Source organism: Chiloscyllium plagiosum, chromosome 1, assembly GCF_004010195.1.
Source record: "Chiloscyllium plagiosum isolate BGI_BamShark_2017 chromosome 1, ASM401019v2, whole genome shotgun sequence".
NCBI lineage: Eukaryota > Metazoa > Chordata > Chondrichthyes > Orectolobiformes > Hemiscylliidae > Chiloscyllium > Chiloscyllium plagiosum.
The window spans coordinates 149543664-149558626 of record NC_057710.1 but is presented as its reverse complement, the minus strand read 5'-3'; the positions used below and the strand labels follow the sequence as shown (position 1 = coordinate 149558626).

At 40.6% G+C, this 14963-nt stretch overlaps 1 protein-coding gene across 6 annotated transcripts in view; it reads left to right on the top strand.

The window, feature by feature from the left end:
* Positions 1–14963, top strand: part of slc10a7 (solute carrier family 10 member 7) — a 269973-nt gene that overhangs the window by 99901 nt on the left and 155109 nt on the right. The window contains exon 6 of one of the 6 annotated variants that reach the window (XM_043699358.1): positions 8868–9155. The exons of the other annotated variants lie outside the window; for them this stretch is intronic. Within the exon in view, the coding sequence (XP_043555293.1) occupies positions 8868–8885 (18 nt within the window). The 3' untranslated portion in view covers positions 8886–9155. Of the gene's footprint in view, positions 1–8867; positions 9156–14963 lie in introns of those variants that run through there. 6 annotated transcript variants of the gene reach the window in all.

Genomic DNA, 14963 nt, shown 5'->3' with positions numbered 1-14963 from the left:
AGTTAACCCATCCTTTTGACTATCTGTGACTTTTCTCCCTTCCTATAACTGTTATCCATCACACCCCCTTGTTCTTGTAAATTCCTTACTGCCTCTGTCGCTCCAACCACTCCATTAAATATGATTGGATTCACAACCAATGGCATTTATTGCAGATATAATCCTCAGTAACACAAACTCTCCCTAAATTCTCCCGCAAGAAGAGTATATCACTCTACTAAAGGCCATTTTTTCTTCTTCCAATCTACAGACTCAGAAAATAGCACCGTCTTATTCCTCCAGGCTAACTTAATACTTATGATTTATTTGTAAATTTAATCAAGAGACATATCTCAATAAAACATATAATCAAGAAAGATTTCTGCTCTTGGCCACCTGACAGTCGCTACATTTGAAAATCATTTCAAATCTGAGTGCTCTTGTTCTAGATCGTTTCTCCATATCTACAATTTCTCTGTACCTACTCTCACCAGTCCTCTCATGCCTTTGAAAAGTTCTATTAGATCTCTTCTTAGTTGCCTTCTCTCTAAGGAGAACTACCTCACCAATCTATCTTCAAAACTGGAGTAATCAAATTTCTTAGCAAATATTTCTAGGTTTTGCCTTGAAAATATTTCTATCTTTGCAGCAAGCAAATCATTTTTATTACAGATACTGATTATAAGACGTAGTTTCATCTGTTAGTATAATGAAATAAATATACAGAAATGTCCCAGACTTACTTTAACTTGTTTTTATAATAAACAGGCTAGGGATCAAATACTTCAAAGTTCATTTCATCACTACATCATCATATAATGCTAATTTTTTTTCAAAAAATGTAGATCTTAATAAATCAGATGAAGTGACTACGGGAGAACTTGAAACACCAAGTATTAAAAGCCAATGATGAAAATGCTGTGGCCCTCTTTGTCAAAGTCTGCAGCGTAATGCAGGAGTTCAGATGCTGGAATAATCAGTCTCCTAAAGCAAAAAGTCTCACTTTTTTTTTCAGATTTAATTATCCTTCCAAAGTCCTAATATGGAGAGTTATGAATGGCTGAAAAACCTTTTAAAAGGCGATGATTTTGCCCTTCAAGCAAACCTTTCAAAATTGAACATAATGACACTATAAAAAGAGTCTCTCCATTATCTACGTAACATTTTATTATAACAAATGGGTACAGTACAATGCCACTAGTGCTTCCACTGTAAAGTTTCAATCTGAAGCCGGCGCACGTACTTTTTAAAAGAATATGTTATCCTGTTACTTACTGGATCACGTACGTTTTCAACCAGAATGTGCAATAACATCTCTGAATGGGTTGGTTAGAAACATCTACGATGACATATGTCATCCACCTGAAAATTAACTCTTTCTTTCCCCACATGGTGGTGCCTGACATGCTGAGCTTTTCCAGTTTTTTTTGTTCTTGCTGAAACAGGCCAATGGTTTCCAATCCATGCTGCCGTTTTTGCTGCAATGGAGTATCTGGATCAGAGAGACATCATGTGCAATGAGACAGCATAGAGGAGGATACCAATCGTGGCCTCAGTATGAACTTAGGTGCCCCAACAAAAGGGAGTACAGCTGACACAGCACTGTTATTTGCACACAGATGCCATTGTGTGTGCACAGGTTGCAGTCAGAGTGGTCTGTACATGCTTTGGGGAGTGCTAGCCATCATCAAACTTGAGGCATGGGTGGGCATTAAAAAAAGGGCAGTCTAGCTGAGTGTAAGGTATGCAACAACATGCATTAAAGGTGCAAATCTCAGATTTTGGATCTAGTGGTAATGGAGAGTTGACATTCTACACTGGAGAGGTGGAGCGCCAGGCAAGCGAAGAGGCTGGGGGTGGGAAGACAATGGAGGTGATACTCTTTGCATAAGATGTACTGCCAAACATGAAACTACTTGAACCTGTCAGAGTGACATCTATTGACATTTTGTTTTCTTTTTCTTTTCATATTTCTGCTTAACTCCTGTTTTAGCTTTGTTTTGGTTTGTATGGCAGCTTTTTTGAGGCACGGCTGTGCATGTTGAAGATGATTGCATGATCAGGTAGACAGAGTGCTTTTGATTTTTGTTGTGGTAACAATTATTCAATCAGAAGACAAGCAAATGTATTTCATCAGTGAAGCTTCTTTCACAAAGTGGGGAGCATTAATGGTACTCTGTAACATATGCTTAAAGTATAGTAAAGAGTAACTTCATCACAGAGATTTAACCTGAGGGTCACCATGCCTCAGGTACTGGACAAGGTTAGGAAGGAGGAACTTTCATAATAGCCTCAACCACTGCAGGAATTGTAACTCATTGCATCATAACCCAGCCAACTGAGCTATTTTGAATGCCAAAAGCCAAAACTTGAAACTTTGCTCATATTAGCCCATCCACTTTAAGGCAGGCAGAACCTAGTCCAGGTCGTTTTGTTATAACATGCATTTCATCAGCGTGAATTGGCTATAATGATCAACTGTGGACGTTGTTTGCAGAGCGTGAACTTTCTGCTGAATATGTATCACTATTTTCTATCGCGGTTTTCCATAACGCGATTTTCTACAGCGCGAGGTTGCAGTGAAACACTGCTTTCGCATTATAGCAGAATGACCAGTAGGACAGAAACCCTGTGCAAGCCTCTGATATTCATTTGCATGCAATTTACAATGCTGTGCCTGTTCAAGTACAGTCAGTGAGACCACTTTTTAAAAGAAAGCAAATTAAGCTCATTTACAGCATTTCTCAGACATGCACCATAGCAAAAGAATCGGTTTTCATTTAGCTGAAATTTTGAATTGTCCCCTAACAGAGGTGGTATTGAGGAAAAAATAATGACTGCCAGGATGCAAAATGTGAAGTCCTGCCCCTGTTCCCATCTCAGCCAATTTCAGCAATGCAGGAAGGTAAGAGGACCCCAAACCTGACATGCGACTATTTCGAAGTTGATGGTGTCCTAGTGTAGAAGTAGACATTTTAGAACATCTAGAATGTTCATGGAGGTGGCCACAATTTGCCTTCCTTACCAGAACTTATCTGAAGATTGGGGGCATGAACCACAGACTGGAAGACAGAAGAATTCAAAAATGGTGTTACCTTTACAGTTCATGAAATGCTATAGACTGCATTGTGTCTATGTTTACTTAAGTGATGACTGTTTTGTGCCCTGGAAGTGACTTTTATATAATACACTTGCCATGTTAATACTTCTGACAGCTGACAAACTTTAGAGTGAAACAACAGCACTGTAAAAGTGAAATGATGTTCGGGTGCGTTGGGTTATATCACAACTAGAGAAAGTGTTATTTTGCATTGTACAGTCTTGAGAAACTCTCCCAGTATGAGATCCAGAACTAACTCTTTAAATTCTTCCTATTGCTTTTATGAGCTCTTTGCTATTTGTTTGGATGTTTGTAAGCTTTGGCAAATGTATGAGTTTATGGCTGCCTTCAAAACACAAATAGATTCTTCATGCAATGTTGTTTATTCCTGGGAAATGTGAGTTTAATGCCATGCTACCTGCCAAAGGACAAATGTGTTCTGAGGTGCTGAGTGTCTTTATACAGCTATCTTGCAAAATGTGGGTTTGATCACTTGGACAGATTTTTGAGCTTCCAAAAAGGCAAATGCTTTATCAAGTTGTTCTTCAAGTCATATTTATTCATTTTCATTGATTTTAGTTTCTCAGCAACTTTCAAATGTAAAGACAGGGCTTATGAGTCCTGTTCATAAAGTAGTGAGTGATTGGGTTTGGAGAGGAGGGAATGTTTGGTGTTAAAGGGATGAGGGGCTTTACACAGGTTTACTTTTATTTGGAGGAGGCACTGACATCAGTGAAGAACGAAATATTTCTGGGAAGGAGGCAGTCATTTTAACTTGGTCACCTCTGCAACACCTGCCCTAGTCCCAGTGACAAGTGCCATTCCACACCAATCATGGTCCAGATACCTGAATCACCACCTGCCCACAGAACCCATTTCTAACTAGAATATTCTGGCTTTTGTCTTTTAGCTTTCAGAATCTATTTGGAGTCAGGGACAGAAATAATTTGCCTTATATTTTTGTTGGTGTAATTTTGTTCTTAATGAACATTGATACAGTGCTTCAACTAATTTCGATTTGTTCTGCAAAAGTTGTGTGCTAATTCTGCTACTACTGTCACATGCATGCAGACATTGGCAGTTATATTTCTGTCAGGTGAAGGACAATGGCCAGCAAAAATATTGATTTATTGATGTATTGTCACTATTACCTTCAGGCCAGGCTCAAGAAATTGATATATAAGATAAAGAATCAAGAAGCAATTTAGACAATGAATTACCTTTAGTTATCTGATGGATGTATATAAAAATTCAGAAATAAAACGTTCCAATGCTAGATGGATATAGATATTAGAGAAGAGAGCAATGCATTGGAACTTCAACATATTATATTAGTAACCATAAAGTACTTGGTATTTTCCCTGAAGACAATGTCTACACCACTAAGAAGTTTGCTTTTGACAAGATGAAGAATGGTACTGATATTGAAGGAGAGTAGGGTGAGGGCAATGGCACGTCTTAACGTCAAATGATATTTTGCCATTGGTGAGTATTGTCACTAACATCTTGTATGGAGGAGATGGAGGATGTCGATGAATTTCTCAAGGCAGCTGGCCTTTGATAGAGTCTTCCACAACATTTCCTCATTGAGTCAAAAGTCTTGGTCAGATTGATGAAGCCCATGTAGAGTGTTGGTTGTTGTTCCTGGGGTTTCTCTTGGAGTTGCTGAGCATTGAAAGTCATGTTCATGGACCCACAATTTGATTGGAAGTCACAATGGCTTTCAGGAAGGATTTCCTCACAGATTGGGAGAAGATGTCTAGCAAGGATTGGATGGTCTTTCCAGTGATGCAGAAGAGCAAGATTCTTTGATAGTTCCAGTAATCCATTTGGCCTCCTTTCTTGAACACGCTTCCACTGACAGCATCCCTGAGATCCGCAGGGAGTTTTTCTTTGTCACAGATTTTCAGGAATAGTTGATGGAGATGACAAGTAAGTTGTACTCCCAAGTTTAAAAATCTCCACTGAAATCTTGTCAACACCTGCATCTTGTCAAGAACAAACTTCCCAGTGGTGTTGACATTGTCTACAGGAAAAAGGGCAAATGTTTCAACCTAAACCGCTTGAAATCCAAGAAGAAAATGATGTTGATCTTTTTGGGGAACTTGAGCATGCAGACGGCAATGTCAACTGCTCTTTCAGAAAGCATCTTTAAGCTTTGCTTAATGTCTTCGTTGATGGAAGTTGAAGAATGCATTTCAGCCTTAACCTCAAGAAGACTCAAATCTTTTGCCAATCTGTCCCAGTTCCAGTTGCAGTCCATCCCTTCATTAAGATCAAGAGAGAAATCCTCCCAAACATGGAACATTTCTGCTCTCTGGAAAGCTACCTCTCATCTAAAGCTGACATTATTGTGGAGATTCAACACCATTTCTAATCTGCAAGCACCATCTTTGGACATCTAAGGGTGAGCTTCTTCGATGACCATGACATCTAAGCTGATATCAATTTACTTCTGTATAAGAGAGTCACCCTGTCATCTCTTCATGGCTGCAAAACATAGACTATGTACAGATACCACCTGAAGGCTGATGAGGTGTATTGTCAACGATGAATGAGTAGGGATCTCTGCACCATCTGTGAGGACAGGTGTACTAACCTCTGTGATCTTTAAGCAGCTAATAGCACCAATGTCAAGGCCATGATCATTTGAAACCCATGCCACTGGGCCAGCCATATGAATAGGATGGCTGAGTTCTGATTGCTCTAGCAAATATTTTTCTTCCAGCTTGTGGAAAACATTTGATCAAGAGGAGGACAAAGGAAATGTTTCAAAGACTTCCTGAAAGCCTCCCTCAAACAATTCAACATAGATGTCAGTGTATGGGAGACCCTAGTTCAGAAGAAACTTGCAGGAAGTTCCTTTGTGAATGGACAAAATTCTCTGAGTACACCCATTGGAGAGAGGAAGTATGGAAAAGCAGCTGGAGAAAGGAATGCCAGCATTCTTGAGGTAAAGGACCACTTCTACCTCCCGGTAAAACCTGCTAAATGTGTGGTTGGAAATTTGGCTCCAGGATTGGGCTCAGCAGCCACACTAGGATCCATAGATCCCATGACCAATGACACAGAATTTCCTTGGTGGACAATTATTCTTGTTACTAAGAGATTGTCAACAATGACTCTGTATTGCAGATGAGCATTAAAAGTTCAAAATCGATTTATCTAAAGGAAGCCCTTTATTCAGTGTAGGGATTGGTATTAAACAAAGCAAATGGAGTCACAAAAAGATGAAACCACCTTTCTGCTGATATATTTCTTACTCAACAGCACATCACAGACATAAATCAGTTCTAGAGTATGCATTGGCGTAACTGCAATCCTGCTCCTCCTGACTATGCTTTGTCCCCCCACAGGAAAGTTAGTAGACATACCTATTTAAGCTTGTTATGGTCTCTGTTCCTGCTTCGTTCAGTGGATGAAAAGGTCTAGCAGCTTTCTCACTCCGGTCATAATTTGAGAAAGCATCTGGGTTGGCTGGGTTTGCACTCATGTAAAAAATAGAAAAGCAGCAGGTGTGTGCATAGCATGCTGGGGACACACCCCCGATTAATAATTTAAATCTTTAGGGATTTCTGTCACTGATTTGTCTAGGAAGGCAGTCTAGATAATTTTTAACGTGATGTATTTTACCATAGTGCAGGAAGCTTTTTCCACATTTGATGCCTTCTGCAATGCAAGAATATTGAGAAAAGCAAATCTAGTGAAAAGTTTAGAAAATGTACTGAAGTGAACAAAATCTGTTGCTTGGATTATTAGCAATTTTAAAAACATTGGGACTAAACACTTGTTGACCAATATTTATTAACTAAGGTAAGTTATTAAATAATAGTTAGTTGGTTTAACTAGTCAAGAGCAGGTATCAATGCGTACATGCCAAAATGTGTTAACAGGTCAAAGCAAAAATACATCAGTTCTCTTTTTTTGCTTGTGAAAGCTTTGTTTTATTTTGTTATTTAGCTGGTTATTATCTTGTGGAAAGGCCATGATGACTGACTTAAGTTTGGTAACCTAAAACAAAATAAAAGGTAGGACCTTATTAAGGTTTTTTTAATTCTCCAGATGCAACCAGGCAAATTGATAGTTGGTAGGTTATTGAGTGAGAAGGCCTTTCACATTAGGCTTCTACAGTAAGCTGGGAAGATTGCACTCTAAAACCAGGGAGTAGATGTTGTTGGTATAATCAGGGTGGGGAGCAAATGCAAAGAAATTTGGGACAGGGAAGATTACAGAGGTCCAATCTTGAACTGTTAAACTCAAGCATTTCTGGTATAACGTGTGTTTCATCAACGGGAATTGGCTATAACGCGATTGACCAATAGTAGAAGCTGTTTGAATAGTGCAAACTTTCTACTGCACAGGTATAGCCATTTTCTACAGTGCGATTTTCTATAGTGTGAGGTTGCACAGGAATGCAATCATCGGTTCATATCAGAAATACGTGTACATGTTTTCTTTATTCCTCAACTGTTGATGTTTATAATTTATGTATTGATAATTTGGGAGCTGAAATATTGTGTCTCAAGCTTATTTGCTTACTTTTGCATGAAGCATCTATAATACAGAGAAGGCTTCTGTTAGAGATCTTTAAGATTATGGAAGATTAGTTGACATAGAGAAGAGGGAGAGACCAATAATATGTGCCAAAAATATTTTAGTGATTAGTAAGTCCATTACATGATTGTGGAAAACTTTTTTTTCCATAGTATGTAGAATTTGGCAATTAAGGCCACAAGAAATAGTTGAGGGAGTTATATTTAAGAAGATACTATGTTAACATAAAGGACAAAGGAACAGGTTCCATTGTAGGAGCTGGCTGAAGTGGAGTGGGAGGAAGATGCTGTAGTGCTTAAACACTCACAATAGCCAGGTTGACTTGAAGACTTCATTCTCTACTGTATATTCTGTGTAATTTGCATGCTGTTTACCTTTCCCTACCAGTTCTTGGTGTTTCTTGGTTTTAACATGGTTGAATTCTTGGTTCTGGTAATTGCCACAAGGGAATATGTTATTGCTGGACGTTGCAGCATAAGAAATTTGGCAACAGAAAACTTGAGTGATGTACATAAATCAGTTCAGCTGAGTGAGATGGAGATGATTAAAAGAAATAGCGAGTGATGAAAATTGTTGATCCTGTCAACAGTATCTTGGTATCTATGCATAGAAGTTAAATTAAACTGTAAGCATCAAAGTGTAGATGTTGGATATCTTTAGTGCAGGAAAAATAAGACCATTCATTCTCTGTGGAGATTGGTCAATTCTGACCAAATACGTAATCATGAATTAACTGTTCTCTTTGCAGATGTTCACCATTTATTTTTAATGGGTGATGTGCAACCATGCTCAATTTGCTCTTGAAAAATAACGCCATTTTATATATTTTTCACATTGAACAAATATGGAAAAATTGGAAATTACAATATATGCCATAATAACATATAAGATCCAATCTTTTTTATTTCTACATATTTCAAATCCTTTTACCCTTTGCTTTTAGAAGAAAGAGGCCTCCCATAATGTGATTTTCTTTTCAGATGCTGACATTTTTGATAATTCTCCCTCGAGTCGTACAATTCTTGTATCGTGATGTTGATAGATTAAGATAAAAGAAAATGCACTGTACTTGGCAGCATGGTTGAAAACTGTCTGAAATTGGTGTTAGAAATGCAGATGAAGCAAACTGACTAAAGACTAAACAAATTTGAAGTGAAAATGCCAGTAACCTGCTTGATCTGCTTTGTATGTGTAAAGTTTCAGAGATTTAAATTATTCATTCTTGTTGTTTCAGGTGCAACAATGCTTTTAGAAAGGTCACTTTATACACTTACTGAAGCTTGTTCAAAATTTTCCATTTATCAACTAATATATGTGTGAACGAGTGTTTACCAATGGACCTGGTCAGCCACAAATATTTCATCAGCCAAAGCCTGACAATTGCCTTTTAAATATTTGATTAAATTTGTAGTCTGGTAAGTGAAACATATTTTCATAAAAAACAGACATTTAAAATTAATGCCTTGTAACATCTCTTAAGCATCTCAAAATAAAGTGAACATCCTTTAAAATGCAATAAAAGACCATGCTGTCTCTACTTTGTAGTGTTCCAAAAAAATAGGAATCGTCCTCAATATTTTTATATTTGAGCTGCTTGCATTCCTTGTAGAAATGGTTCTGAAATGACTTTTATATCTCTGGATAATCAATGGACCCAAAATTCTCTCTTCTATTTGCAATGCTTTGTTAAACGGTGATTGCGATTTGTCAGCAATGGAAGTTTTGACGTGATTTACTTGAACAGAGGAACTGGAGATTTGTCATCAGGACTGAACATTTCTTGAAGCCTCTTGAGCTTAGAAATTGCATGACCACAGGATCTGAAGGACCATTTTTTTCATATAATTAGTGTTCATTAGGCAATGTTTTCCAAACGTTCCCCTGCTGTTACCGCATTTCAAGGCTTAGTCATTGTTGTGACCACTGGAGTAGACCTTGAAGCCGGGAAACAGTGCACTGTTCCACAACAACCATTGCTGCCTCAGAGCCTGAGACCTCAAGACTCCAGCTAGCAACACCACTTGAGGTCCTAACCTCCACATTGGGAAACCCTGCCATATGGAGAGGAAAGTAAGGTCCCAGATTTAAATATCTTCTGTCCATTTGGTTGTGCAATGTAAATTATAGTGTCAGAAATACCAACTGAGCTATATTTATTCCTTTAAAAGTTTTGAATTAATATGGAGAAGTCAAAGGTTAGAAAAAGCCAGCTCATACATCACTAATTTATTTTTTTCTGAGGAAATCACAGTGTGTGGATAAAGGAAATGTTGTCAGGTTTTACACATTGATTTTCAGAAGTGCCTGTAGGACATCTATTCTGAAATCAAAGATTCACAGTATTGCTACATTGCCTAACAGTTTAGAACAGACACAAAACCAGGCAGCTTGTTACTTTTATCAGCAGACATCAATCAAGGGAGTGGACCTCTCTCTGTATATCCGTATGTGATGTCAGTCTCAGAACTGCACTGTGTGCCAAGAGCTTACTTGGGAGCAAACTGCATGTGTTGAGATCAAATGGTCTCCAAGTCAAAGGGGACTAGTCCTCTGTAAAGTACAGGTAAATGCTTTTCAGCCAGGGGGTTCCAGCACAGGAAATCAAGGGCAGCCTCCACATTCCATCCTGGGGCTTGGTCAGATAGCCAAAGGTCAGCATTATAGGGCTAGTGTAACCAGTCCAGGGAATTGCGACAACACATTTAGAACGTGGTGCACATATGAATCAGACATCTGATTTGTTCATCCTTCTGAACTGTCTGGCTAAGTCACTTAATTTGTTGGCCACATTCAGTCCAGAAGTTCTGCCCACTGAAAGTCAAGAGGAGATTATCAAGAGACCAGTGCTGTGGAGGGAGGCTGGAGAACCTAATTGTGGGAATTGGAGTCAGAATGCTGGGATGATAGCAATACTGAAGAGGAGCAGAAGGTGGTCACAGGAAGGTGTGGGTGGGGAGTTGGTGTGGCAGTGCGCTCCTTTTACAGTTTGTGTCTGGCTTCTGCGTTTTCCCAGTGGCAAATCTCAACGCTCTCAACACCTTCCTGGATGCTCCTCCTCCACTTTGGATGTTCTTGGGGCAGTGACTATCAAAGGAATTCTGCACTTTGATAGTGAGCTGTTCAGGGTATCGCTGAAGAGTTTCCTGTGTCAACCTTAGACTTGCCTGTCATTTCAAAGCTGAGAGTAGAGCACCTGCATTGTGACCAGTCAAGGGTGGTCAGTGCCTGTGCTGGGGGATGTTGGCTTGGTCAAGGACACTGGTGTTGGTGCATCTTCCTTCCCAGCGGACACGCAGGAATTTGCAAAGGCAGCATTGGTGGTGCTGCTGTAGCACTTGGAGGTGACAGTTGTAAACAGTCCATATCTCAGAGCCACATAGGACGGCAGGAACCACTATGGCTCTGTAAACATAGAAAATAGAACATTACAGCGCAGTACAGACCTTTTGGCCCTTGATGTTGCGCCGACCTGTGGAATCAATCTGAATCCCATCTAACCTACACTATTTCATTTTCATCCATATGTTTATCCAATGACCATTTAAATGCCCTTAAAGTTGCGAGTCCACTATTGTTGCAAGCAGGGCATTCCACGCCCCTACTAATCTCTGAGTAAAGAAACCAACTCTGACATCTGTTCTCTCTCTATTGCCCCTCAATGTAAAGCTATGTCCCCTTGTGCTGGTCATCACCATTCAAGGAAAAAGGCTCTCACTATCCACTCTATTTAATCCTCTGATTATCTTGTATGTCTCAATTAAGTCACCTCTCAACCTTCTTCTCTCTAACAAAAACAGCCTCAAGTTCCTCAGTCTTTCCTCATAAGACCTTCCCTCCAATACTAGGCAACATCCTAGTAAATCTCCCCTGAAACCTTTCCAAAGCTTCCACATCCTTCCTATAATATGGTGACCAGAACTGTACACAATATTCCAAGTGCAGCCGCACCAGAGTTTTGTACAGCTGCAACATGACCTAATGGCTCTGAAACTCAATCCCTCGACCAATAAAAGCTAACACACTGTATGCCTTCTTAACAACCCTATCAACCTGGGTGGCAACTTTCAGAGATCTATGGAAACAGAGATCTCTCTGCTTATCTACACTACCAAGTATCTTACCATTAGCCCAGTACTCTTTATCCCTGTTGCTTCTTCCAAAGTGAATCATCTCACACTTTTCTGCATTAAACTCCATTTGCCACCTCTCAGCCCAGCTCTGCAGCTTTTCTATGTCCCTCTGTACCCTGCAACATCCTTTGGCACCATCCACAACTCTACTGACCTTAGTGTCATCTGCAAACTTACTAACCCAACGTTCTACGCCTCATCCAAGTCATTACAAAAATGACAAACAGCAGTGGCCCCAAAACAGATCCTTGCGGTACACCACTAATAACGGAACTCTAGGATGAACATTTCCCATCCACCACCACCCTCTGTCTTCTTTCAGCTAGCCAATTTCTGATCCAATCTGCAAAATCACCCTCAATCCCATGCCTCCATATTTTGTGCAGTAACCTACCGTGGGGAATCTTATAAAATGCTTTACTGAAATCCATATATGCCACATCAGCCGCTTTACCCTCATCCATCTGTTTGGTCACCTTCTCAAAGAACTCAATAAGGTCTGTGAGGCACAACCTACCCTTCGCAAAACTGTGTTGATGATCTCTCATCAACTTATTTCTTTCTAGATGATTATAAATCCTATCTTTTATAATCTTTTACAATACTTTACCCACAACCAAAGTGAGGCTCACTGGTCTATGATTGGGGTCTCTACTCCCCTTCTTGAACAAGGGGACAACATCTGCTATCCTCCAGTCTTCTGGCACTATTCCTGTAGATGATGATGATATAAAGATCAAAGCTAAAAGCTCTGCAGTCTCCTCCCTGGCTTCCCAGAGAATCCTAAAATAAATCCCATCTGGCCCAGGGAACATCTATTTTCACACTTTCCAGAATTCCTAACATCTTCTCCTTGTGAACCTCAATCTCGTCTAGTCTAATAGTCTGTATCTCAGTATTCTCCTCGACAACATTGTCTTTTTCTAGTGTGAATACTGATGAAAAATATTCATTTAGCGCTTTTCCAATCTCCTCAGACTCCATGCAGAAATTCCCACTACTGTCCTTGATTGGCCCTCATCCTATTCTAGTCGTTCTTTTATTCGTGACATACCCATAGAAAACTTTAGAGTTTTTCTTGATCCTACCTGCCAAAGACTTCTCATGTCCCCTCCTGGCTCTTCTCAGCTCTCTCTTTAGGTCCTTCTGGCTAATTTGTACTTGGCAAATCCCCTAACTGAGCCTTCACATCTCATCCTAACATAAGCCTCCTCCTTCCTCTTGATAAGCGATTCAACTTCTTTAGAAAACTACAACTCCCTTGCTCGATCACTTCCTCCCTGCCTGACAGGTACATACTTATCAAGAATATGCAGTAGCTCTTCCTTGAATGAGCAGGACATTTCAATTGTGCCCAGCCTTTGCAGTTTCCTTCCCCATCTTTCGCATCTTAAATCTTGCCTAATCGCATCATAATTGTCTTTACCCCAGCTATAACTCTTGCCCTGCTGTATATATCAATCCATTTCCATTGCTAAAGTAAACATAACCGAATTGTGGTCACTATGGTGTCGGATCTGATGTTGTCCTTGAACACCCTTTTCAGGCTGCCAAAGGTAGTGTTAGGGCACTGGAGAGAGTGCTGGATCGCTTCAATACCTGCTTTGACCGATAGCCCACTCATGAGTTACTGGACGTGGTCAACGTTTTCTAAGGCCTCCCCGTGGACTTTGATGATCGGGGGCTTGCTTCACGACGCCAGGCCAGGTTGGTGGAGGATCTTCGTCCTGCTGATGTTCAGGGTGAGACCCATGCTCTCATATCTTCCGTAAAGGTGCTGTCTATGATCTGGAGTACATCCTCTGAGATTGCACATAACGCAAACATCACCTGCATAGTGCAGCTTGATGACACTAGTTGGGGTGACTTTGGTTTTGGCTTGAAGATGGCAAGTTTGATTAATTTCCCATAGGTTCTGTAGGTTAGCTACACTTCGGTGGGGAGGCGAGGCATTGCAGCGAGGTAGATCGAGAACAGTCTTGGGCGATGACTCAGCCCTGCTTGACATCGTTCCAAATGGGAAATGGGTCAGTGGAACCAGTTGTCAATGTGGTGCAGGTGAAGGATGGTGACAAACTCCATGGTGCGACGAAAGTGGAGAAGGATTCTGCAGAATACTTCCTGATTGACAATTTCAAAGGCTTCTGTAAAGTTGAAAAACGCCATTCGTAGAGGTAGGTTCTTTTCTCTGCACTTCTCCTGCAGCGGTCTCTAGGTAAAATTCGTATCTGTTATGCCCCTCCATGGTCAAAAGTTATATTGCAACTCTGGGAGGAGACGATTGAGGAGGACTTTGGCAATGAGTTTCCAGTGGTTGACAGCAGGGAGATTCCCCTCTAGTTAGCACACTGGGACTTGTACCTTTTTTTAAAAATGCTCACAAACCGTTGCATCTTGTAGCTCTCCCAGGAGGCTCTTTTTCTAGATAAGGCAGTCAAGGGCATGTAGCTGTAGCAGGTGTTGTTGACCTCTGCACTTCAATGTCTCAGTAGGCATACTGTCTGCCCCAGCAGCCTTGTTGTTCTTAAAGTGGCAGATGGCTTACTCTACTCCTTGCAAGGCTGGGATGTTGCTGAGCTGTGGCATGTAGTGTGCTGTGGGATGCAGCTCTGAACGACGGCAGAACCCTGGAAGAGGGCTCCTGTGAAACACTCCCCTCCCAGTGTTGTTTGATGCTTCTTTATCTTGTGAGAAGAGTCATTCCATCTTTGGACAGTAGTGCAGGGTCCTAGGTGTTTGGTCCATATGTAGTCTTGATAGCACAGAAAATAGCATGCATACCATGGTTGTCGGCCACCTGTTGGGCCTTCAGGGCTTTATCCTGAATTTTGTTGGACCTTGACCTTCTAAGTGTGGTTGTTTTATGCTCAGAAATGCCATGCGTTTCCGGCTTAACAGTTCTTGGATCTCCTGATCATTCTCATCAAAGGCTTAACAGTTCTTGGATCTCCTGATCATTCTCATCAAACCAGTCTTGGTGTTTCCTAGTTGATGGCAATCTGAGTTTTTGCAGGCATTGATGATGGACGTTTTGGGCATGAGCCCTTCTTCAGGAATGAGGAAAGTGTGTCCAGCAGGCTAAGATAAAAGGTAGGGAGGAGGAACTTGGGGGAGGGGCATTGGAAATGCGATAGGTGGAAGGAGGTCAAGGTAAGGGTGATAGGCCGGAATGGGGGTGGGGGCGGAGAGGTCAGGAAGAA